At 43.8% G+C, this 24910-nt stretch overlaps 1 protein-coding gene across 2 annotated transcripts in view; it reads left to right on the forward strand.

Annotated features, from left to right (window-relative positions):
* Positions 1-434: 434 nt before the first annotated feature.
* The window catches only part of LOC309586216 (gamma-aminobutyric acid receptor subunit rho-1), a gene marked incomplete at both ends in the record, with an annotated part of 29077 nt that continues 4601 nt past the window's right edge, over positions 435-24910 (forward strand). Inside the window, 6 exons of one of the 2 annotated variants that reach the window (XM_082302839.1) lie at positions 435-556; positions 14879-14932; positions 16565-16671; positions 18006-18073; positions 19858-20081; positions 23486-23568. In XM_082302839.1, coding sequence (XP_082158965.1) covers positions 435-556; positions 14879-14932; positions 16565-16671; positions 18006-18073; positions 19858-20081; positions 23486-23568 — 658 coding nt within the window. The remainder of the gene's footprint in view (positions 557-14878; positions 14933-16564; positions 16672-18005; positions 18074-19857; positions 20082-23485; positions 23569-24910) is intronic. The other variant, XM_082302840.1, reaches the window with a different exon arrangement.

Below are 24910 nucleotides of genomic sequence, written 5' to 3' on the forward strand. Positions count from 1 at the left end.
AACATTACTGCCACACAGATAAGTTTGGTGATGAAAGAATTACCAGTGACACCTGCTTGACCAAATGCACTACTTCACTTAACAAGGCAGAAATATATATATATATATATATGTGCCACAGATATCTGAATAGGGTTCCATTTAAACCAATTAATAAAATAGCCTGTTTGGACTAAAAATAATTGTTGTCTGAGAATACGTGAATTCAACACTGCTAGAAAATCCCTGCCATCTGACGTAGAAGGATTTATAGGTTTAGTGGAAATTGCTTTCCCCACTGTCCAGATTAAATACTGCAGGATGATTTTTTGTATGAGTAAACATCCTTCCAATAACGATCAGACCGATAATGTCTTAAAAAGAGAAACAGGATCTACATTTAGGTTTTCTTTTTCTTGTATGGACTATTTCTGGATACAGGACCTTCAGGTAACATGTTGACTGTCCATAAAATGCATTTTAGCATCTTCCTCCTGCTGTGGGGATGGATTTTATCCACTGAATGCAGAACACACCGACAAGGAAGAGAAATACATGAGGTATACAAAAAAGGAAGGTAAGTCTAATTTTTTTCCACTCAAGTAGCTACAGTTTGGACAAATGTAATGTTTAGGGTGACGATAAAATGACTAACAGTTAATTTGAGATTTCATTTGCATACTGTGATCTCTCAGGCAAAAATATTTTCTGTTGTTTCTTTTGCCAATGAGTAAGTTTTAATGCATTTTCTGCAGTGAAAATCACAGCTTCTTTCAAAAAATAGGTTTCTGAAGTGTCTCAAAGCTTGAAAGGGTACAAAAAAAGAAGTATTTATATTTATGGTAGTTAAAATGTGGTATAATATTTACATGAAATTGAAGATGAAATTTAGGTCCATGAGAATTGTTGGATTGAAGATTAGATGGACTTGAGAGCTCAGATGGAAACATTCAGAATCTGTTTTATTGTTCCCATGTAATTTTTTTATAGAGCTCTTGAGAGGAAAAAGTTAAGGTCTCTAAGCAAGGCTATGGTCACTTATCAGAAGAAACAGAAAGAGCATTCAGTGTATTGAATTAAGATGCTAAAATTATTTAAAATGTTGTCTGTTCTTCTCTTTGTCTATCTCTCTCTTACAAAAAGACTATGTGATATTGCGCTCTCACTATCTTGTAGACAGCCATTTTAGGAGGATTTGAGTTGAGGAAGGGTTTTTGCTACAACTGAGTTCTGATTATTTATATTCTGTTTGGGAAATATTTGGAACTTTGTGTGAGGATTTTTATGTTCAGGCACAAAACAACGTACACCTGGAGGAAAAATACTCTTTTTTTTCTTTTTCTTTTTTTTTTCTTTTTTCTTTTTTTGTAAGAATATAGCTGACACATTTAATTTTGTTTAAATGCTGTGTACTTCTGCTTGTGACGGACTGAACCTGTGTTGTCTCTGCTTGGCTACAGTGCTGTTCTGTAAAGGCTCAGTATCATCATCAGTACTGTAAAGTGTATAGGGATGGAAATGCAGGAATGTCACAGTCCTGAGGAATTCAGACCACTCCTATTAGCCTTCAGAAAAGGTAACTAAAAGGTGGAAAGGATGGAAAGTGCTGTGCCTTTCTGTTTTCCTACAGCCCCTTGCAGCAGGTGAGGGGCACGTTACAGAGTGACTGCAGTGTCCTGGTTGGCACTTGGGCGTCCATGAACCATTTCATACGTAGGAAGTGGCTTTAGCAGTGACACCACCTCCATGAAGGTATAACTGGAAAAATGGATGCAGTGCTCTCTTCATGACCAGCCCCCAGGGGATGCATTACCAGAGGCAGTATGGGTGCAAGACAGGCACAAAATCCCTCTTTTTGCTGAAGCTTCATGACAGTGACAGTAGAGGTGATGTGCTGGCTGTAACAGATTAAAGGGGTGAGAAGCAAGGTACCACCGTGTGAGCTTGCAAGCATCCAGACGAGAGAAATGTGCACACACAGCCTTGTTCTTGTTTATCATCTTTAAGGAAAGCTCTACACTGCACTAAATGCTTAAGTGTCAGTGCAATGAAGTGACAATATAACAAACCAAAGCAGAATAGTGTAAAAATGTGTGAAAATGGAAAAGAAATACTTATTCAGTAAATGCACTCTTCACCCATACTTTGTATATAAGGTGTAATTGTTCCAGGATGAGCCCACCAGAAAGCCCTGAGGTGGTGTGGCTGTGGGGGGCTAGCTTCACTGCCCTCCCAGCATGCCCACGCTGGCCTGGGAGGTCACTTCTGGCCCATTTCTTCCTCAGTAGGGCACAGTGATGTTGAGGAGAGCTGATGGGGAGAGAGGAACAAAGCTGGCCTGTGGCTGTAGGGTTGTCCATCAGCAGCCTGGTGCCCAGTACAGTGCCCACTTTGCCCTGTCACAGGACAGCCTGTGAGACACCCATGTAAGGTAAAAAAAGATGATTATGGCCATCCATAGGATGACCACAGGACCTTAGGATTTCCTCCCAAGCACAAACAACAAACCCTTCTGTACCAAACCCCTAACCTTCAATGTCAAACTCCAAATGGGACTGCAAGTATTTTTTAACTCTGGCTTCCATTCATTTGGTCCTGTTCTATGGTATCTTGTCTCCTCTCCATCAAGGTACTTGCAGGTGGATCAAGCCCCCATTCATCTCTGCTTACATACATTCAGGAGATAAGACTTCTTACATTTCTCAGTGCGGGATGTTTCCCAAGCTTTGATTCAGCCATTTGCTTGTTTTCCTCTGTCCCTTCACTGCTTTTTCAGGATTGACATCAGGACAAGGTGCAGTATTTGTACAGCCCTCCTGTAGGTGCTCTATGCAGAGGTAATCCCCCTGACCTTCTGGGACTGCAGTCAGGATCTCCCAGTGGGAGCTCATGCCTGCCCAGCATTACCAGGCATCTGTGTAAGGCAGGACACCTCATCTCAGAGGTACAGCCAAGCCTCTTTGCCCTCATGGGGAGGTCCCTTATATGTTAAGATGCTGGTAATATAAAACAGTTTTGAAGTAGGCATGATTCCTTAGTACTTCAGTTAATGTCCACACCTTTTTCTGTCACAGAGTTAGATCCTGGATTCAAAACAGACCAATGGAAGATGCTATGTAACATCAAGAAAACTTGCAGAAAACATTGCTCCTGAACATTTTGAGTTTGACTCTCTTTCCCCCTCCCTTCAACACCCAGGTCTGAACAGCCTTTATGCAGGAGCAGAAGTTAGAGTAATTGACCTCTTTACTCCTCTCTGAACACTCTTATCTCTTGCTGCATAAGGCTTGTGGTAAGGACCAGGATGGAAATCCATCCTTTCGCTGTAGCCTTTTCCTTCTGAAGAAAGACAGAGGCCTCAGTGGAGATTGATGGGAAAATCTATTTGAAGTGGAAAAGGCTGGCTCCACGCCATCACAGGATGCTCAGGATGGCTTGGTTTGCACCCATGCCTTCCCTAGCCCCCAAAATCCCTTCAGGACCACAAAATCATCCTTTTGTCCTACTGCCAGGGCTCAGTGCCAGCTACCGGTGTTGGCACATAGCAGAGGCACCTGCTGTAAAGACCTGCCACACTGGGTGGGCTGCCAGCATCCTGCTGTCCCTGACAGACATTTCCAGATTTGCTCCTGATTCTCATGGTGCAGCTGATGGAGGAATACATAGGCTTTTATCTTGTTTCTTTGGACAGTGTGTTAGTTTCTTCCAAGGAGACTCACTTGCTCTGAACTCTGCTTTCAAATTAAAACTCACCACTGGATCTGCAGTTTCAGCTCCAGATCTTTTCACCTGCTCAGATCCAGCTGAGCTCACATCCACAGCCTTCACATTCTAGAGACATGGTGAATGGAATATATGGGGAGCTGCAGGGTCAGACACCTTCTCTGTCACAATTTTTGTCACTGCAGGTACCCCATTCTAGCATGAGACACAAAAGCTGTGAAGAAGAGTAAGCAGACAGGCAAGCTTTTCCCCAAGAGTTCATGCATGCACCACAGTCTTAAGAGGACTGGGTTTGCATGACAGGAATTTTGAGAAAGGTTCCAGATAATTTCTTAAATAAAGCCGCTGAAGCTTTAGGACATAGTGTGACAAGAAAATGGCAAATCAGTCTAGGTCAACGTATGCAGACAGTCACAGTGAAAGCAGCATAGTAGATAGCTTTATTGCATGGGACTTACTACAGAGCCCTCCAATACTGTAATTCACTGTAAAAATGTCTGTGTGCCAGTCAAAGACTCAACTACTTATTTTTGCTAATCTCCAGGACAAATCACCTCAAAGGAATTTCACTTCAAAGAGCAGCAATATAAAAAGAAAACCTTTCTCACCTTGCAGACCTGTTCACAGTTTGCAGTCAGCCGTGTGCAAAACCTGCAGGGACTGCAAGGCTTTTTATGCCTGCTAGATTCAGAGTGCCAAAACTCCTACAGGAAGGAGATGAGTTCCAGAGCACTGGCAAGAGAGCTGTCTGCTGTTTTGCCAACTGCTCAGGCTCTTACAAAGCCACCAGGCTGCAGGGGGGTCACTAGAATGATGTAAAGGCTCACTGAAAGTCACAGCATCTCTGTGCCAACAAAAGGGCCAAAGCCTGTGTTGCTAATTAGACTTGCAGAATCTGCTAGAGAGGATGAGCGATAGGAAAAGAACTGTCTTGGAGCTGAGCCATGTTGTTCTGCCAGAGCTAACTGCTGGGGGGGAAAAAAAACCCTCTTTTAACACTAAAATCTCCCTGGACAGCATTACAATCACCTTTCAGACAACCAGCTCTCAGCAGAAGAGATTTCACTGTAAAAGATATACAGGTCATGTACGCTTAATCTTACCTAAGAGACTTGCTTCCTGTTGTCAGTCATGTCCCTACCATTCCCTGACCATGTTGTAATAATTTTGCCTCACTCTTGTCCCCAAATAGTAATCCATTTTCTTCTCCTTAAGAGCACCCTGTCCATGTTTCTGTTTGTAAGAGCTACCTTTTACAGTAGTTGAATGAGATCCTCTACAATAAGCCTTGGTCTTGTTATCACAGTGTCTCTCTCATGGCCAAAGACCTTTCTCTTTATGATGTTTTCAAATGCTATTACAATTAGTGACACTCTTACTAAGCAATAGGAGCCACCCTGCATCATAATGAACATTTTCAACATTAAAGTTACTTTCCCTTCTCTTCTTGAATTTGGGTAGGGCTTCTGTGTTGTCAGCTCCTCTGTGTGTGAGCTGTCTGTGGTTTGCAAGTCACATGTGGCTATCCTGGTACCTTCCCTGAGGATGTCCCCTACACACAGGCAGCTCCCATCTTCCTGCCCTCCTAATGCTTCTTCTGGCCTTACAAATTCATCCCTAACAGGACTTCTTCCTTTACCTTCTAGCAGTCCTTGTGCTGTTCTCTTCTCTTAGAGTTTTCTTTTATATCTTCAGGTTTCATATTGACAGCATTTAGTTGCATAAACAAATCTTACTGATGCAAGCTGTCTTTAGATGAGACTTCTGGAGTGCACAGTGAGCCTGTAAAATGCCTGTTGAAGGCATTGCCACATTATCAGTGGTGAGCCAGATCCAGTGAGCCCTCAGCTCTCAAGACATGGCTTTTCAGGATCAGTTTGAGTTGTGTCTGGACACCATTTGCTCCAGCAGTGCTGGGTCTCAGGAGAGCAAAAGACCCAGTGTGGGCTTCAGGCCAGAGCAACTGGTATCTCTCCATCTCCCCAGTCGGTAACTTCCCTTTCCCTTTCCTCCTTTTATCTTCATCTCCTTCATTCTTTTTTTTCCCCTCTTTCAAGGTTTCTCCTCTTCTTCAGTAAGCTGTTTCTCTTTTTTTTCCCTGTTCCTTTCTCTGCCCTCTGCCCTCTGCTTCACCTGCCTCATTTTTTTCTTGTCCCTAGCCACATCTCTTGCCCTTGTCACACAGATCTGCCAAGATATTCCCTGTTGCTTTTAACTTCATACTACTTTGTGGCTTACTTCAAACCCTTTTCTTCTGTGCAACAGGGCTCCTCATCTTTCTCTTCTTTGTCTTGTTATACATTAGCTTATTTTTTGTTGTTGCTTGGCTATTTCTCTCATTTGCCTTTTCACCCCTGTTGTTCTTTCAAGAAATTTCAATTGTGCATTACACCTTTTCTTGGACCAGCCAGAAGTGTCTCCCCTCTGCTTCTCATAGCAACTGATGATGCTTTGAAAGCTGTATTTTCTACTTTCGTCATAATCACCAGCCTCCTTTCATCCCTTCTAGAACTTACTTTGGGTCTATGCATCACACAGCTTCCTATCTTTAATCATGTTGTTCATGGCAGAACAGTCTCTACTGGTACTTCTGTAGCTATGTTCATACACCCAAGTACTCTGCAACTTTACTTGGCCCCTCGTGATAGAAGCTCCAGGCAACATTGAACTTGCTGAGGATCAGCAACTTCATGTTATCTTCTGGCCCACCATTACTGCAATGTGTTTTATGAGCTGGTGTGAGGAGACGTAACAGGCTGTGTGCAGCCCAGCTATAAAAAAAACCAACCCCAAACCAATCCAAAGATGCTGCAAGGTAGTTTCTTCCCTCCTGAGTGCCTATAAATTGATTTTTTCATTCCAATGTTGAGTTCACGTCTAAAATGGTGATGGTTTTTCTTCTAAAAAATGCTCAGTCACCTTCCAAACTCACTTGTGTGAAAGCACTCTCAGCTTTCAGAGTGAATTTCGCAGCATGATGACATGCCATGTTCATCTACTTTCTTTCGAATTTCTTCTCCTTGCTATGCATTGTGGAAAGTCTTGAGTGACAGATTCCTGTTCACCTGCACCAAACCACTCCTGAATTTGCATGCTTGCACCATATCACTTGGCTGCCTTCTCCTTTCCCACTCTGAGACCCCTGCTCAGGCTGCCTGGAAGTCTTCTCCACCTCCAAGAGCTCTTCTCTTACTCTTCTATTTTTTTCCAGCTATGGACATTGGATATGCGAGATGTGGACATGCCATGGTGTTGCTAACAGCACTGAAATGCCTTCTGTCTGGTTTGCTGCTCTATTCCCCATAATGCTGAGCCATCCGTTTGTCCTCTTGAGCATTGTGCATCTTTAAGCTGATGTTTACCAAAAAATTCCACAATGACGCTGATACCTTCTTCCTCAGCACTGAGAGTTGGTTTGGAGGCCATCACTATTTGAACATCATTTCTGAAAGCACACTGGAAAAAATTAAAAATGCAGAGTAGAAATCAATGTACACTTTTCTGAATTTGCTAGCACTGAATTTTTCTGAAGTTGCTTGGCATCATGAGATTCTGCTGCAATTCTTGACCCATAGTTCTGATTTTAACTACCTTGAACAGTTACATATCCTCAGTAAGTATTATTTCCAGTAATTACTCTTTTATCCAAAATAATTTATAAAGCTATTGAACAACAGTGATTCCATCATAGGTGTAATGGGACTACAATGAGAAACTATCTTCATGGTAAAAACTCTCCATTACTCCTCTTCTTGTATCCTGTTTTGTAACCATTCACATGTGGGGAGCTTCTTTCTGACTGATTGACTTCTTTACAAGAAGAACCTGTCAACACTCTTGGAATTTGAGGTACAATGTGTTGTCTCGATCACTCTTGTCTACAAGGTCACTAACTTTTTAGAAAAGGCCATTATATTTACAACAACTGCCTGCAAGGAGATTGTAGTGAGGTGGGCGCCAGTCTCTTCTCTTAGGTAACAAGTGGCAGGGCAAGAGGAGTGGCCTCAAGTTGCACCAGGAGAGGTTTAGATCAGATATTTGGAAAAAATATTTTCAGGGCAACGGTTGTAAAGCATTGAAACAGGCTTCCCAGGGAAGTGGTAGAGTCACAGCTCCTGGAAATGTTCAAAAAACATGTGGATGTGGCATTTGAGGACATGGTTTAATGGTGAATGTGGTGGTGGTCCCAGGTTGATGGTTGGACTTTATGATTTTAAAGGTCTTTTCCAAACTTAATGATTCCATGGTTCTAAAGTGCGTAATATCCTTCAAGAAAAGTCAAACTGCTTCTCGCTCTTCTTCAGTACATTCTATGTTTATCTGGTGTCTACTTTTGGTGGTTTTACTATCTTTGTAGCTAATTAGTCCAGTGGAACAGTTGGTAGCTTTTTAGAGTTCCAAAGAAGTGGAAAGCTGTCACCTTCCACTCCTGTGACACCAATGACAATTGGTTCAACAGTTTCTTACTTGGCTTTCTTCTAGGTAAAAGCCTGTTGACTTGTTACTGTTCAATCCATTTACTTTAAATCTATCTCTGATCCTGTGTCAATATGAGTATTTCTTAACATTGCCCCAACAACAGAATTGTTACAATTCTGCTTTTTCTGTTCTGTTCTATTACAATTCTACTTTTTTTTAGCTAGTTATTCCCCATTCATCATTTATGCAACTATTTCTCCATATTCCACACAGTTCTTAGTATTATCTTTTACTGCAATCCATCGTATTGACACCAGATCTTTTCTCCAACATGTTGCGGTGGCTGTGAATCTTGACCCTAGATCCCCAAATGCCTGTTTCTCTTTCAAGCATCCCCTCATGTCTGAGTTTAATAGTTCTGTCATCTGTCTTATTATTGAAAATATTGAGCAGCTCTTTCCAGGATGAAACCTGTGAAATGTTAATGTCTCTCAGCAGCAAATTAATAGCATTACATTAATTACATTTCAACCATGTTCAAAGTCACAGTTTCATCTTAACCCTATTTCCGTTGTTTAGTAATGAAATATTAAAAACCTCACTCAAATCTACTTTTCCTCCTGCTTACACAAAGGCAGCCAGTTACACTGTCAGACAGGACATTAGACTGGTTTGACGCCAATTATTGCAAAGATTCTCATTGACTGATCTTTATAATCTCATTATTCCCTGGGGGAGAGGCAGACCAACGGATCACTTGAGTTTGTCACAATTTATTTTCAGATCTCAAAACTCTGACTTCCTTCTTCTGTACCGTCCTTAAAACCAGGTGGTTTTTTTCACCCTCATGCTCTCCCAGGGGCATCACCCATCTCTAAGGAGTCCTTGGAGGTGATGTCTTACAGCTCAGAGTCTGTAGCAGCTGGTACTCCCAGTGCTCCTGGGGAAGTGCCATCAGCCTCTGTTGACTTAAATACCTCCAACAACCTAAATACTCTTTAAAATGCCCTTCCCTGATCTGCAGTGTGCTGATGTCTGCTTGCAAGTCAGCTTTTCTTCTGTGACTGGGTCAGACATGAAACCTTTCAGCACGTTATGCATTGCCCCCATTAGTTTTCCCTTCCCTTCATCTGTTTCTCTTTTTCACTTGGCTGAGCCCTGGCACCATGCCTGCCTCCTCCCAGCTGGCAGGATGGACCTTCTGCTTCCTCCAACTCTTCCTTTCAACATATGTAACACAAAACTCAACACACACCCACGCACTGGATGCAATTCCTGCACCATAGGGCACTTTCATTTTTGCAATATCATGTACAGTGTCAAGACCTCAGGTGGCACAACTTTTCTGTGAATAATCAATATGTGTACGTATGTTCCCCTTTTTTCTTTAGTCAGTGCTTATGTTCAGGCAAAGAACAAAAGAAGTGCAACTTTTAAAGGGTGTATATATATCCTGCCTCTGCGTATTTTGAATTCTGAGACTGACCTGTATTCAAGTCGTAAAGGATCAAAATGGGGTTCTCATTGAATTTTCTGTATCACTCAGAAAAAAAAAAGATGGTAGAAGAGCTCTGAATCCCACTGTTTCTCAGACTTTGTGATGTGAACATCAAAAATAGTGCCATTTCCCCCTTTCTTTTCATATATTTAACAGCTTATAATAGCAATTTATCACCTTTCTTCACCATCTTTAAACCTACTACTAATAAGGACATATGGCCCAACATAATTACAAACAAACAAGCGCTTGACAAATGCCAAAAAAAATACATTTCATGATAAATTTTCCTCAGTACTTAGAGTCTGGTTTACAGCTCGCAGCTTTGCAAGGCTCTCAATTTGAGTACAAATCAGTGGGTTTCTATCCTACATTATCCCTGTGTTACACAGTGGATCATGTCTGGTGAAGTGCTTATCACCAGGTAAGAGCAGCTTCCTCACATTTCAAGATTGCTCTTTCTCCCTCAGGTGCTAAGTGGGTTTTCTTCCCATTTAGCTGCCTCACTTTTCCTCCCCCTTCAAAGCTCTTCTCTGGGCTCAGGACTGGACCTGCTGCAACACCTATCCACCAGCATTCACCAGCTCCTTTTTACCCCTCCCCCATTCCCTAACCCAGCACTCCTCTGTGTGGTTTTGGCCTTTAACAGGATGCTGATGTGGTATGAACCCCAGTCACTAATGGGAGAAGCATAAAACAGGGAGAAGCAAAGCTTAGTCAAATATGAAGGCACTTAATAGGTATTTAATAAGATTTTTACTCTTCTCACAGATCTTTATAGTACCAATACATCTTTGCCAATCCCATGTCCATCCTGCCAAGTCTTTGCTCCCTGCAGGGACTTGTACTGCCTCTGCTGCCCTCTTCTGCCTTGCCCAGGTGTAATTTGATGGGAAGACCAAGGAGAACACGGGTGCTGGTGGTGCTTTTTCTTGGTCTTATAATCAAGAGTCAAACACGGTTAGAAGGGAAAAGGGATTTTACCTTTGTATTTATTTTAAGGATCATTAGGTGCACTACATCCAGGTTGAATGCATCGAAAGGCACACCGCAATGCACACTGCAATGCCCACTCTACAAAAATCTGGTATAACATTATAGGTTTTACTAATTAGCATATCTATCAAAGATTCTCTAATGAGAGGCTCGAATGAGCCCTCTTCTCTAAGGAACCTTCCCCTGGATGGTTCTATCTTAGTTTATAAAATGTGTTCTGGAGATGACCTTGGTGTCTGGGGCACACTGATCTTTAACTACTAAGCTTCTAAAATGTTTCATCTCTTAGCTTGACAAACAAGTCTAAGAATGTTGGCAAAAAACCCACTAAGAATACAGAAGTTATAAAAAGGTATAAAAGGGGTATAAAAGGAAAGGAAAAAAAAATCATCATGGCATCACTGGCATTTGCCTGTCCATCATGGCATGAGGTCTGTACAGCACAGCAGGTGCAGGACGGGAGGCACAGCACAAGCTCACACAGGGATGGGGGGCCCAGAGCTGAGTGCCATGGCACAGCTGGCAGGGATGAGGGAGTCCCATCACTTTCATTACTTTCCAGTTAAAAGTCCTGCTGAAAACTGGACCAGCAAGCTCCATATCCCCTGTTGCCTTGCCTCAGTGGTAAGGGAGGCTGTGGATCAGCCACAGCTCAGTACAGAATGAGCTGCAGAGCTCATATCTGACAAAATTTAAGTATGTGGTGGTCTCAGAGTGTGGTGATGGGAATTCCACAGTCTCTGCCCCAGAGAAGGGCTGGGGGTATCTCCCAAGCATGAGATAAGCAGAAAGGAAGAGGGCCCCCTGAGTGGCTCAGCCCCAAAAGCTGCTGCCAGGCTTCCTGGGGAGGCAGGCACTTCTGCTCAGGGTAGGAGGTTTGGGGTGAGTTGCAGCTACATCCCCCTGCTAAAATATTGTTGATGACACTTTGTACAAAGTGACAAAGATTTTGCCACAGTCACATCTCAGCAGTATTTCCAGAGTCAGGATCTGTTCTGACATCTCTTCTCTGGTCTGAGGTCTTCCCTGCAGATCTAAGAACACCAAACAGGATGGAGAGAGCAGACTGTTCCAGAATTTAAAGAAATCTGATAATAATAATGTTAGCATTAGATCATTCTGCCAAACCCAGCAGCAGTGTTCCTCAAGGATGTCACCCCTTGGACCCAGGAAAACTGTATGAATCTGGCTGCAGTACTTCAGCAGCTTTCATTTTTCTCTTGAGGAAAATACATTAGTTCTTGCTTTTTCCTGAAGAACTGAAACTGTATCTTGATTTAACTCCTCAAGGAAGAAATGTTCTCAGTCATAATTAGGTTATCCTACTAAGAGTGTAAAATAGGTTGCTATCTACTACTGATGCATTGCCTTCCATAGAGAAAAGAGAGTACAGTTTATAGGTGGGAAATGCATGTTCCAGAAGTAATTGCAAACTAAAATGCTACAATGGGTAATGACCTCTCGCACATTTGTTTTGGTTCCTTTCAAAAGCTCTTATTTCAAAGACGAAGAATACTGGGGGGTTTCTGGTGCACATTGCAAGTGTGGACCTGACATTCCTCTGGCACATGTCCTGTGAAGCTGGGCATTTGGAAATGCCTGCTGGGACTTTCAGATGTCATGGTTGGGCTGTTTCTTCTGAAAATCAGACACTGTTAACCCTAACCGTGCAAACCTTTTTGCTGTGTTGGAGTGACTGTAGGAGCCATAGGAAGTATCATGCTTTAAAATACAAAAAGAGTAACTGCTTTTTGTCTTGTGTCTGTAGCAGTAGTGACCAAAATCTAGGTTGGCTGATTTTCTTCCCCAGCTTTCCTAAGCTTCAGCCACCTCGCTGCCTCCCAGCCCCAGCAAGCCTCAGACTTTGAGGCAGAGGCATCTCAAGATCCTCAGTGGGTAGATCTGGGGCAATAACAATGACTTTGAAGAGCTTGCATCACCCCAGCTGCCATCAGGGCCCCTAGAGCTATTCTAGCAATGCACAGGGAGCACTGTGAATAAATGCCACTCTGCTCCAGTTGTTGCTTTTTCACAAAGCATCTCTGTGAGCTTCATGAGACATGAAATGCCTTTTGGCATTGTAATGGCTAGGAGATAAATATTGACATTGTAGGGGGGGAGAAAAGGATTGTTCATTATTCAGTATATTTTACCTCAGGAATGATGGTTGAGTTTTAAAGACAGCCTGTCACCCCAGTGAAGGCAGGAGTGACACTCACAGCAGGTCGTGATGAGCAATCTGTGTGCAATGTCTGGGCTGAATCTCCCAGGTGCGGCTGTCAGCGCAAACACCCAGGGACAGCAGACATGCAAGGGGAAGCCACAGCAGCTTTCCATCGATCCACAGCCCAGACAGGCAGGGTAATGGGGTCCCATGATGGAGCTGCCATTGATCACTGAGCCAGCAGAGGACTGCCCAGGAACCAGAGCAGAAAAGATATTTATTGAGTAGAAAGAAATGGGGCTTCAAATTGCAGTAACTGGGTAACAGGTAAAAATCTTTTGCTGCCACAGAGCTGTGACAAGGGGAACAGGACTGGCAAAAAGAAATACTAAATACTCGAACCAAAGCTCTAATGAACATGGTACCCTGCAGTGGATAGAGCATGGGGGACACTTTGTACTTGTTTGTGACAAGGAAATAAAGTTCGTTTTACAGGAGATGGAGAAACACTTGGAGGAAATAAAAAGAAGCACCGAGGATTGCTGAGTGAAGAGGGTGGGGATGATTTGGCCATGAATCCTTGATGGCCATGACTTGAAGTCTCTCTTGACAAGCAGAATAGGGACAGAGCCACTATGGAACATTAGATAAGACCTAAAAAATAAATGAAAATTAGAAATTGCAAGAACATGGCCTGCTTCATCCCTGTTCGAATACCAGCATTATTCCTGAACAGCCAGGAGTTTACTAGGGCACTTTAAAGTCATGTAAATCGGTCAGCTTGTTGGCAGAATCTGCTTATCCCCAAAACACGAGAAATTACTTCCTGACAGCCAGATGAGAAGCAGGCAGCAATGAGACATATCAGCAAGGGTGTAGAACAAGGCAGAAGACTCCAGAAAGGGCATTTTGCATTTGCAAGTGTTTTTCTGTGTGATGCCCAGGTCCAAGCAGTGCCACAGAAGCTGCTTCTTGTAATGGCAGTGGTGCTGCATGGCCAAAGACTCCCCCAAACACTGGTCTGCCTGTGCATTTATTCCCAGCCTTCCATCCGGAAGCACACAGCAGATTCTGGAAAAAACAATCCTCCTCATCCAGTGCTTCACCTCAGGGTGAGTCAATGCTACAGCCCCACATGCCCATTCCTGGCCTGGTTGTCTGCTTCTCTGTGGCAGTAGCAAGATGAATTCCCCTCTGATACTATCGGCTTTTGGAGTGTTCCCAGCCCAGAAAGGAGCTGTCCCACAAGGCCTGGGGTTCCTCCACTGCGCACCAAAGGGATGATGGTGCTCAGAGGCTGACTACCATTACTGCAAAAGGAGTTTTGCCACTGTAAATCTCTACAGAGGGATTTGAAACGCACGCTAATGGGCAAAAGCCTCATTAGCTGATTTGAGCTAGCATTTATTACAGAGAGAAGCTAATTTTTTTACTTTTAGTTAAAGATGATTTAGAACTGTTAAATGTTTGAAATGTTACTTTTGCTCAAGCTAGCACTTCCATTGCCAGAAGCAATATTCTTGCCTTTAATGATTAAATAAAATATTGGCCAAAGACCTGAGAAGACCTTTCTTGACAGCCAGCTGGGAGATGGTATGAAGACAGAAACAATTTTCACAGATTTTTTTTCTTTTTTTTCCCCCTGAAATAATTTGAAAATATTTTCTTCTCATGAACATACCTGGCTGACTCTGGTCTGTAGGTGTAATGGCTGTGCCCCCCACCACCAGAGGCCCCATGGCAGCTCATCGTGTGTCCAAAACTCCTGGTGTTGCCAACATAGCTGGGCAGGTGGGACCTGAGCTGCCTGCCTGGATATTTTGCCAGACAGTCAAAAACAGGGGCACCCCGTCTTACAAAAATCATGGTTCCCCTCTTTTTGCCCTGACCCTGCCGTGAGCCCAGGCATCCCCACCCTCCCCACCCTCTGCCATGCCCAGCCTAACACTGGCCTTTGGCGAAAGGGCAAAAAAAAGGTAAGCACCATTTCTCATGTGTGACAGAAGGCAATGCTGCAGGGATTCGCTGCATCCCTCCTGACATCCTCTCCCACCTGTCCACCTGTCTCAGCTCTCCCTTTTCCCACTGTTTCCATGCAGCCGGCTGCAGCGGCAGAGACGGGAAGCCCACGGTGAGGTGCAGAAGCAAGGCAGGTAAGCAGAACCCGCAGGAGGCTGCTGCTGGCCCAGGCCTGTCAGCCACACACCCGCGGCTGGGCTGGGCAGGGGAAGGGGGCACCACTTGGACAAGCCAGTAGTCTTTAGGCATTGGTCATGCCATTAGCGGGATCCAGCAGGCCCCAGGGGAAGCCCCGCTGGCTGACACCCTCATGGGGCTGAGGTGTGATGCCATGGCCATTTGCCACACCCCCTCAGGCTTCATGTGGCACTGAAGTGCGGTTTTGTGGGAGTGGGTGCCTCCCTTCCAAGAATCCCTTCTGCAGAGCTGAGCCTGCTCCATGGGCTCTCCATCGTGCCACTTGTCCCTCCCACTGCCACTGGCAGGGAGAAAGCACCTTTCTGAGCACAGTCAAACCAGCTCACAAATGTTTGCTTTGCCAGTGGCCTGCTAACGTTGCTCCTCTGTCTTGGACAGGCATAAACCTTCCCTAATGTGCACTCACAGGTCTTTCAGAGGCTGAATTAAACCTAAAGCAGAAGCAGGGCCCACCTTTTAAAATGCCTGAGGGATAATTCATGACTAGAACCCACTGATGGAAGTAGAAAATTCACCTCTTGTAGAAATTATTGAACTCAGACTAAGCATCTTTCTAAGATACTTTGTAGTCCAGATAAAGCTAACCACAAGTCTGTGAGTAGTACAGCATAGCTAAGCAGTCTCGTTTAGGAGAAACTTTATCTCAGGAACTTATTCCTCATCAAGTTTCTTTGTCAACCTGTTTTCCTTTAATCTATTTCTTACTTGTCTTGCGTATATTCAGATGAGTGCCTCTCTGAGTGTGCCATCTTTTCTAAAGTCAAGAACCAGCAAAACATTTCCTCCTTTTTTGGTGCCCTCCTGCCACTCAAGTGGCTGGCGTGCAGCTGCCTCTGAGGGCAGCAAAGGCTTCCCTTACACAAGGGAGCAACCAAGGAGCTGCTGCCACCACCATCCCAGCCGAAGCACTGGGGCCCTGAACAGCAGTTTGCATTTTGGATGTGGAAGGGGATCAGAGCCTCCTCTGTCCAGCACTTGGTGCAACACCAACAGCTTCTGGAATTACCCTCCCAGGCTCTTTAACGCTCAGAGACCTCTCAGGTCTGTAAGGCTCCTTTTTATCCTTGATGGAAATCTGGGACAGAAGCTAATCATTTTATCCCAAGTTAGGGGATGGCCTGCCTCCTGGCCTGTTTCCCAGACTGTCTCCATTTTGTTCCTGGGCAACAGCCAGTAGCTTATTTGATATATTGTTTCCCTAATTCCTGGCCTCACACTCTATCATAACTCAATGTCAGGAATGCCTGCCCCTCTCCACTTACCCACACATGCTATTCCTCCAGCCCACATTTTTTAATGACTGTCCCCAAACTGATGTATGCAGAGAGAATTTTACAGGGACAAAAAGTTACCAAACAAAGGTTTTCTCAGTGCTAAAATTATCACAGGTGCCAAAGCTGTATGCTGAGTGCAGGAATCAGTTTTAAATGACATGCTGCCAACCACTGCCACAATCACAGGGTCATGGTCTAAGGGGGGATGTTCTGAGAGTAAATGGAGTGAAACGAGCACATATTCCTCGCAGGCACTGCTCAGGGCTCATGCCTGTGTTTCTCTCCTCCTGGTAGCCCAATCTTGAAACGAAGCCCTGACATCACCAAATCTCCCCTGACGAAGTCAGAGCAGCTGCTGCGAATAGATGACCATGACTTCAGCATGAGACCGGGTTTTGGAGGTATGAAATGTGCACATTTGTCACTGTTCCTGTTTTACACTGTCACTTCTTTATACTGTAACATGTACAGCAGTGAAGAAGCAGATTTCTGTTATTTTGAGTTGTGAATTCATGGCATACTCAGGGGAATAGAGGTGCAATGAAATTGCCTTCTGGATGAGCAAAAATAATAGTCAAAGGCATGGAAACGTGATTAACAGGCAATGTAATATTCCTGGTGTACAGTGACACTTTCTTCTGATAAAAATCTACAAATACACCTTATGTTTATTCCTGAATGATGGGGGAAATTCTAAGAATTTTGTCTTACTATGGCCATGCGTGTGCATAATCAAATGATGTACCATACTTACTTCATTTATAACCCAAAAGAAAATATTTTGACTGCCTGTATTAATGCTTGCTCACAGTTTTGTGGCTGTGTGCTAGAGCAACCTAAGCTTTCAGGGAAATGGATGAAGGAGAACATGGGAACACGTTTTCTTTCAGCCCATCGGATTAGAGAATGTTGTAATTTATCTACCCTTTCTGGCTGACAGATGGTCATTCAAATCCAGGATACCATTATATACTCTGATGAAAGAAGATTTTATCGCTAAATGCTCAATATAGCAAATACCAGCATGTTCAATTAATTTAAAAACATTTCAGTTTCATAGCAGTTCACTAATGTGAGCATTATTTCACTTGACAGCTCTCCTGGACTGTAATTGCCAGAGGTATACGAGGGACTAGTCAAAGCCTGGAGGAGGGAAAATAGTTCAGAATGCCTATTACCTGGGGTCACAGTTGGATCCTTCCCCTCAGGAGCCTCAGTGGTACATGCCTGTGTCCTGCAATGGATCCCCTCTTGTCACCCTTTCTTTTCCACAGCTGAGCGCTGAGCCTTGTAAAATTCAAATACACATAGTAGCTCTCATGGATGTTATTAGCCTGCAAGGGGAGCAGAAGTGAGGGAAAATCTCCCACATTCCCTTACAATTCCTCCCACTGCTCGCCCTGTGAATGGATCCTCTTGCAGTAATCTGTCTCACCAGTCCTGGACCCAGGCATTAGAGCTAAAAACAATTAAAATTGCTTGTAAATTTTGAAGGGACACATGTAGGATGACACAATAAAAAGAGAAGGTTATTACTAGGTCAGTCTTATTACTGACTTCAATTGTTATTAGGATGTTTTTGTTGTGAATTCCAATCATTTATACTTTCTATTGGTTTGCTGTTGTTTCTATTTCAGATTGAGCATCTATTTCTATCTGTAAGATAGTAAAGTGAGAGGATTACTTTATCTCACTAGGTTTGTACTTTGACAATGCTTTTTTTTTTTTTCCCTAGGCCCTGCAATTCCTGTTGGGGTGGATGTCCAAGTTGAAAGTCTGGACAGCATTTCTGAGGTGGACATGGTAAGAGTCACAGATGGGACCTCTGGAGAACAAAACTCTTCAGGCTACCTGGGTTTGTGTCCGTGGGGTTTGAATACTCCCAAGGACAAATACCCCATAGCCTCCAAAGGCAGGTTCAGGTTTGATCTCAATCTGCCAACAGTTACTTCTATTGACCTCATGCTACCATTTCATGTCCCTTGAAGCAGAAGGGAGAAATCTGACCCTTTCTCTTCTCTAGGACAAAATGATAAAACACTGCCAATACTGTCTCAAAGGATTTAGGTTTCTATATTTTCTTGAATAGTGATAACATACTTAAAAGCTCTGAGGAGACCTATGAATGGGTTAGTTTTAAGGCACTTAAAGTGACATAATGTCACTTTGGACATGTTCTAGGGTGGTCAGTGGCCAGACACCTCCCAAGGGAAAAGGGGAGTGGCTTTAAACTGAAGGATCGTAGTTTTCAATCAGCTATAAGGGGGACATTCTTTACACAGAGCATGGTGAGGCACTGGAACCGACTGCCCAGAGAAGTTGTGGATGCCCCATCCCACTCAAGGTCAGGCTGGAGAGGGCTTTGAGCAACTTGGTTTAGTGGAAGATATCTCTACCCATGGTGGGGGGCTTGGAACAAAATGGTCTTTGAGAGCACTTTTCCAATCCAAACCATTCTATTATTTTATGACTCAAAGAGTCTCTCAGTAACTCAGGTTTTGCTTTGGAAGAGAAAAAATCACTCCCCAATACAGAATATTATTTAAAATGTTTCGACTTTTCAACAAAATTATCAAATAGCTCTGAAGGTTTCATGGGAAGCCCCAAATTCTTGGTGCTCCTCATTAACAGACAGAGGGTTAAAGAGCCTGCACTGGACCTCCTCCCATGCCTGAGCCAGGAGCAGGGCTGTGTGGCAGCACAGCTGGTGTTTGGCAGGCACACTGGTGTCATGTCAGGCTCCTCTCACTGCAGCTATTTCAGCTCGAGTGGGCTGGGACATCTGCTGTCATCCGACATCAGGGGTGAGCATTCTCCCTAGAACTGGGAACCCCTTCAGCTGACTCCAGTGCTCTTGGCACCCCAACAGATAGTCATGGGTATCCTGAGCTTTCACGTGTCCTGGTTGAGGAGAAAGCTTGTGAAGGTCAAGAGGGCCCCTAAAAAGCTTTGGGAATTGAAAGCAAAGTGCAAGAACTAACATAGAGGACATAGAAGTTAAAGAAAAAACCCAAGCCCCCAAAACAAACCATGAAAAAAACAAAACCCAAACAAAAAAACCATTCTTGTTTTTTTTTAAACAAACATTACAATTTTGAATTAGTTCCCTTGGCTTTCGTATAGTGTCCCTGTTCCTCTAATGTCATGTTGCAACACTCAGCAACATGGGAAAACCACTAGATGGCCTTGGGTTAACAAAATTCAGGATCAATTTTGGCTGATAGCAAAATAATAATGAAGATTTTATATTTTCAGAATCAATTCTTTTTAACTCATGCAGAGTTTTTTTATAGAAAAAAGCCATGGTGCTTAGCAAGATCATTACTTGCTTTTTAAAGGAAAAGACATCAGTGACAGAGTTATTTATTCTGAATTAAGCTTAAGCTTGAGAAGTGAGTTGTGTCTGAACCCAGTAAATCTGTCTGACCTGATGAGTAAACAGGCTGCAGCTGGTGATGCCCCTTGCAGCTCGGGGAGTGGATGTACCCTCAGGAGAAGTGCTTCACAGTTCACGGTTTGTCCCAGAGAGGAGCAATCACTGCTAAGCTGATAAGGTGTAAGTTGTGACAGAAACCTGTTTGCTGCAGGACTTCACCATGACGCTTTATCTGAGGCACTACTGGAAAGATGAGAGGCTGTCCTTCCCCAGCACCAACAACCAAAGCATGACCTTTGACGGCAGATTGGTGAAGAAGATCTGGGTCCCTGACATGTTCTTTGTCCACTCGAAGCGTTCCTTCATCCACGACACCACCACAGACAATGTCATGCTGCGGGTCCAGCCAGATGGGAAGGTACTTTATAGCCTCAGGTAAAGCTGCATTCGGTCGATGCAAGCTATTAGTGGAAAGAGAAAGTGGTTTAATTGATTCCTGTATTGTGTTTTTTGCATGACTTCATATTAAAAAGAAAAGCATAAAAAAGAATTAATGTGCTGACTATCCACAGACATCTGAGTGCCTGTGTGAGTACATTTAAGTGCCTGTTGCAGAAAGACATTTCTGTGCCAGTGTTGCTGGTTCCACCAGTGTCCCTTTATCTCGTGAGCATGGCCAGCCCCTGTTCCTGTTGGAAAGCTGCAGTCAGTCATGGCAGAACCTCGGAGCAGCTCAGCAGGGGCCAGCAGGCTGCAATCCCCTCAGAACACTGCTGAAGAGGCAGGGCACATTCTCAGTAAAAGGGCAGTGTCTGATAATAAAGAGAAGTCCAGGGCAGCTGTAGTTATCCACTTCACTACACAGCCAAGTCTCTGGACCTAGCAAAATGAGCAATTGAAATTATTGCCTGAAAGCAATAATGATGAAGTACAAATTATACTGAGTGCCACTTTATGATAAGCAAAAAAACAGGGGGAACATCCTTCAGCATGTAAAGTGACAAGTTTCAAAGCAAAGCTATATAGCTTCTGGTGACTCCTGTGATGGTTAGAGCAGCCCAAACTCTTGGTTTGGCTCTTCCTGCGTTTTGCTCACCTTTCATGTAAAATCCATTATAGCTCCTTGCAGGAGACATTTTTGGTAAACATTATTTTGTCCTCTGGCTTGAGAGGTGGTCCCAGCCCTGGCTTTCTCCCTTATTTTCCAAATAGTTCATCTGCTGACATAGGTCTGAAACTGGGATTTTTTTTATTTCTGATAAGTAACACTTTCATGCTTGGAGATCCTATGTGAGAAGCATCTGTGTCTTGACTTAACCCCAGCTGGCAACTAAGCCCCATGTAACTGCTGGCTCACTCCCTCCTGGTGGGAGGGAGAACAGAATTGGAATGGTAAAAGGCAAACAAGCCTCATGGGTTGAGATAAAGGCAGATAATTAGGTAAAGCAAAAGCCCCACGCACAGGCAAAGCAAATCAAGGAATTCATTCACTGTTTCCCAAGGGCAGGCAGGTGTTCAGCCACCCCCAGAAAAGCAGGGCTCCATCACTCGTAACAGTAACTTGGGAGTGCAAATGCCTTTATTCCAAACTTCCACCCCTTCCTTCTTCTTCCCGCATTTCATATGCTGAGCATGATGCCATATGCTGTGGAATGTCCTTTTGGTCAGTTGGGATCAGCTGTCCCCTCCAAACTCCCTGTGCACCCTCAGCCTCCTCCCTGTTGGAGTGAGGTAAGAAGCAGAAAAGGGCTTGATGATGCACCAGCTCTGCTCAGCATTGATGAAAATATCCCTGTGTTATTAACACTGTTTTCTGGACAAATCCAACATATATTCCCACACTAGCTACTGTGAAAAAAAATTAACTCTATTCCAGACAATCAAGCATGATTTGCCATTCTACAAAAGAAAATTAAATCTGTGCTTCTGTTTTACTTGGCTGCAGCTCCATCCAGTTAGAAAACAAACATTGTCAAAGAACCCACAAAAACCTATTAGAGTGGAAATTTCTGTACAATATTCTGATGCAAGAATGTCAACATCACTTCCACAGCAATGAAATAACAAGATATCTGATAAACAAACAAAGCATCAGATGATAGATAATATATTCTGAAGGACAAAAAGAAGGAAAACCTGTCTGATAGGAGGTCAGTATCAGCAAGACTCATAGATTTAACTAATGAGAAAGTTTCAGAATACACTGCTTGTGAAGGCTGTAGAGGTCTTTAGGGAATGTTGGTAGCGGCAGAGGTGAAGCTGAGCCTGCCACAAGGTGAGGGGGTAACTTCTCAGCCTGCCAAGGTGTTTTATGATTCTACAAAAAAAGTCAAGCAAAGAAATTCTTGATTCCCTAGGGGGAATCTGTTTGACAAGCATTCTTTTGTTATTTGATATTTTTATCTTACAGTTCATTTGAATTCATAGCCTGGACAGTGGCTGCCATCTCATTATCAAAGCTCTTTCTTCACTCAGCAAATTAGACAAAGTTCAAGTATTCTTTAGGCCTTTGCAAAGTTTGGTCAGGTCCTGAGTACAATTAAAAAGGACAATAATATGACATAATGTTCAGCTATAGCATGCATGCCTACACACTCATTTAGCTGCCAATCATCTGCATTGCAAGCATTTATGGTTATCAAAAGAAGATGAGAACAGGAGAACATCAGACTACACAGATCCTGCACAGTCTTGTGCTTAAACAATTGCCTGTTACAAAATGGTGGTGACTGTCTTCAATAGCAAATTGGCAGAGTTTCAGTATTTTATTCAGCAGCAAGTGCAGGTTGCAGTGCTTCGTGAATGCTGGGGAAGGATGAAGGCCCCCATAAGAGTGAACAGGTCATTACTGCCTGGGTGCCTTGCTGAATGCCTCTGCCTGCAGTTTGCATTTTTCCTTGGTGTCTGCCTCTTTAGGGCTCTTTGCCAGACATTGTTTTCTCATCTCAGAAACCACTGTAGACCTCACTGGCACCTAAACTTCTATCTGAGCCAAGCACTTTCACTCAAGGGCAGGAAAGTAAGAGCAGATGAAATGCACTCGTGCAGAAGGACTGCTAACATAAGGGATGGCATTGTGTTTTTATCATTATGTGACAGATGTCTCTCTACCACTAACCTTTCCATAACTTATTAATTCTTTCCCCATTATGATTTATACTTTTATTTTCATTTACTTCTCTAGAGTCCAAACTAGTCGAGTAAAGATTTATGGATGTTTCCAGTTCAAACACCAAATCATGCTATTAAAAATGTGATAATCAGACTACAGCAAGGCCGGAGATTTTGACTGATGGGCCAGAACATTTCGGTGGTCGCTGTTGCATTCCAGCTCCAGCCCTGACTCAAGGCACTGCCTGTGCCCTCTGGTGGCTGATTCCCACGTGTGATCACCAGGCTCCCACCGAGCACCTGGAAATTCGCGGCGTGCAAGGAAATTACCTGTGTCTCTCATGGCACTACGATGGCTTTGATAAATGGAAATTATTTTATCATACAAAGCATCTGTTTAAGGACAGATGTCTGCAGAGATATATTTGCTGATTGTCAGGGGGAAAAGTGTTCTTTTTGCCCTTCCCCATTTTCTTCTCCAATACTTTCCTCATCTAGTAGCAATTTGTAATGGCCTACCTTTCTAGTCATCTTTTTTAACAATAGTTTGCTGAGAGGAAGAAATGCTTTACCTGAAGTGGAATGGCTTTAGCTGAATAGAAGGAATTTATCTTCAGTTGACTGGTACTGGCTGTAGCAGTTTAACAAAAGGCCAAACTCACAGCTTTAGTATTTTTCAGTCACATAGGGAGACAAGTTTTTAACTGAGTGATTCTTATTGTTCCTAGAGTTACAGTAACAGCAATGTGCAACATGGATTTTAGTCGCTTTCCCCTGGACACACAGACGTGTTCCCTGGAGATTGAAAGCTGTAAGTAAAGTGGAGGTGTAGGGGAGCAAAGGGCTGCACCCCACGGGCACCCAAACTGTGTTATTGTTACAATCCGGTTTAAACCCAGAAAAGCAAAGCAAGCTAAGTCTCTGTGCATAAACCGGAAATAACTTAGAAGGTTCAAAATATCCCCAGAAGCAAGATTCAAACCAAATGAGGTTAGATGTTGTTGCCAAAAAATTGACGTATTTTATTTAATAGTAGAGAGGCAAAGAGAAGGGAAGAGAAGAGAAAAGAAAGAAAGAAATAGAAAAAAGAAGTGTACATGTGGGGGTGGGGGAACAGGGAGAGATGACAGGGGGTAGGTGGAAGTAGATCACCCATCCGAGGGTCCCAACGACTTCTTGTTGCTCTCCTCCATCCGGTCTGCTGGGGATGAGGATCCCCTGTTGCCACTATGGCCACACCACCACACACCACCACACACCAGAGTGCAGAATTCCGTGGACTAATATACACTTTGGGCCAGGTGGGAACGCCCACGTGTCTTTCTTACAGGGGCCAGCTTGACACTGTCCCTTGCAACACTGAGGGTCTGTTGCATCATCTCTGGTGCTCTGGTGCAGGGTCTGGTGCCCCCTTTGAGGGGGGCCCCTGTGATGAGCCATGTCACCCCCTTCTGTTGTGGATAAGCTTCCCCCCCTGGTGAGGACCCCTCAGCTGGGCTCCTCTGCACAGTGGAGGATGGGCAGTCACGGCACCTCTGACCACAGGCTTTTCCCACATACCCAGAGCGTCTCCTCCCTCCACGCCTTGGTTCGAGGGTCTGTGAGAGCCTGGCAGCTGATAGCCCTGGGGCTGTGGTCCTCATCTTGGAGGTGTTAAGCCTGTGCTCAGTGAATGTCCCCAGCCCTGAGTTGTTACTTTATCTTATCTTCATCAGCGAGCAGTGTCAGGCCTCTGTCAGGGCCCCATTCAGGGTGTGGGAGTCTTCTCTGCAGCTTTTGCAATACAGTTTTAAAAGTCCTTTAAGAAAATGTTTAAGTCATAAAATATTTCAGTCTCTGACAGTTATACCAATAATTAATTATATCAATAATTAATTATACCAATAGTTAAACTGCTGCTACATTCACGGGAGCTCTAACAAAGTCATCAGTCTTCAACACTGAGGAAAGCTCCCTGCCTTTATTTTTTCACTAGAATTAGATGGTGCTTGCAGTAAGTGTTTTTAAAAACCAGCTGTGAGCACTGTCTTGCCAGTGGCCCTGAATGCCAGCCAGGCTGCCCCACTGTCACCCCACCCCTGGGCAACTTGCCTGCAGGTCAGCAGTCTCCAACAGCACCTGTTTGCCCAGGTGCCCTCAAACACAAGGATAAA

The sequence above is a fragment of the Coloeus monedula genome (assembly GCF_965178545.1).
Source record: "Coloeus monedula genome assembly, chromosome: 2".
NCBI classification, from domain to species: Eukaryota; Metazoa; Chordata; class Aves; order Passeriformes; family Corvidae; genus Coloeus; species Coloeus monedula.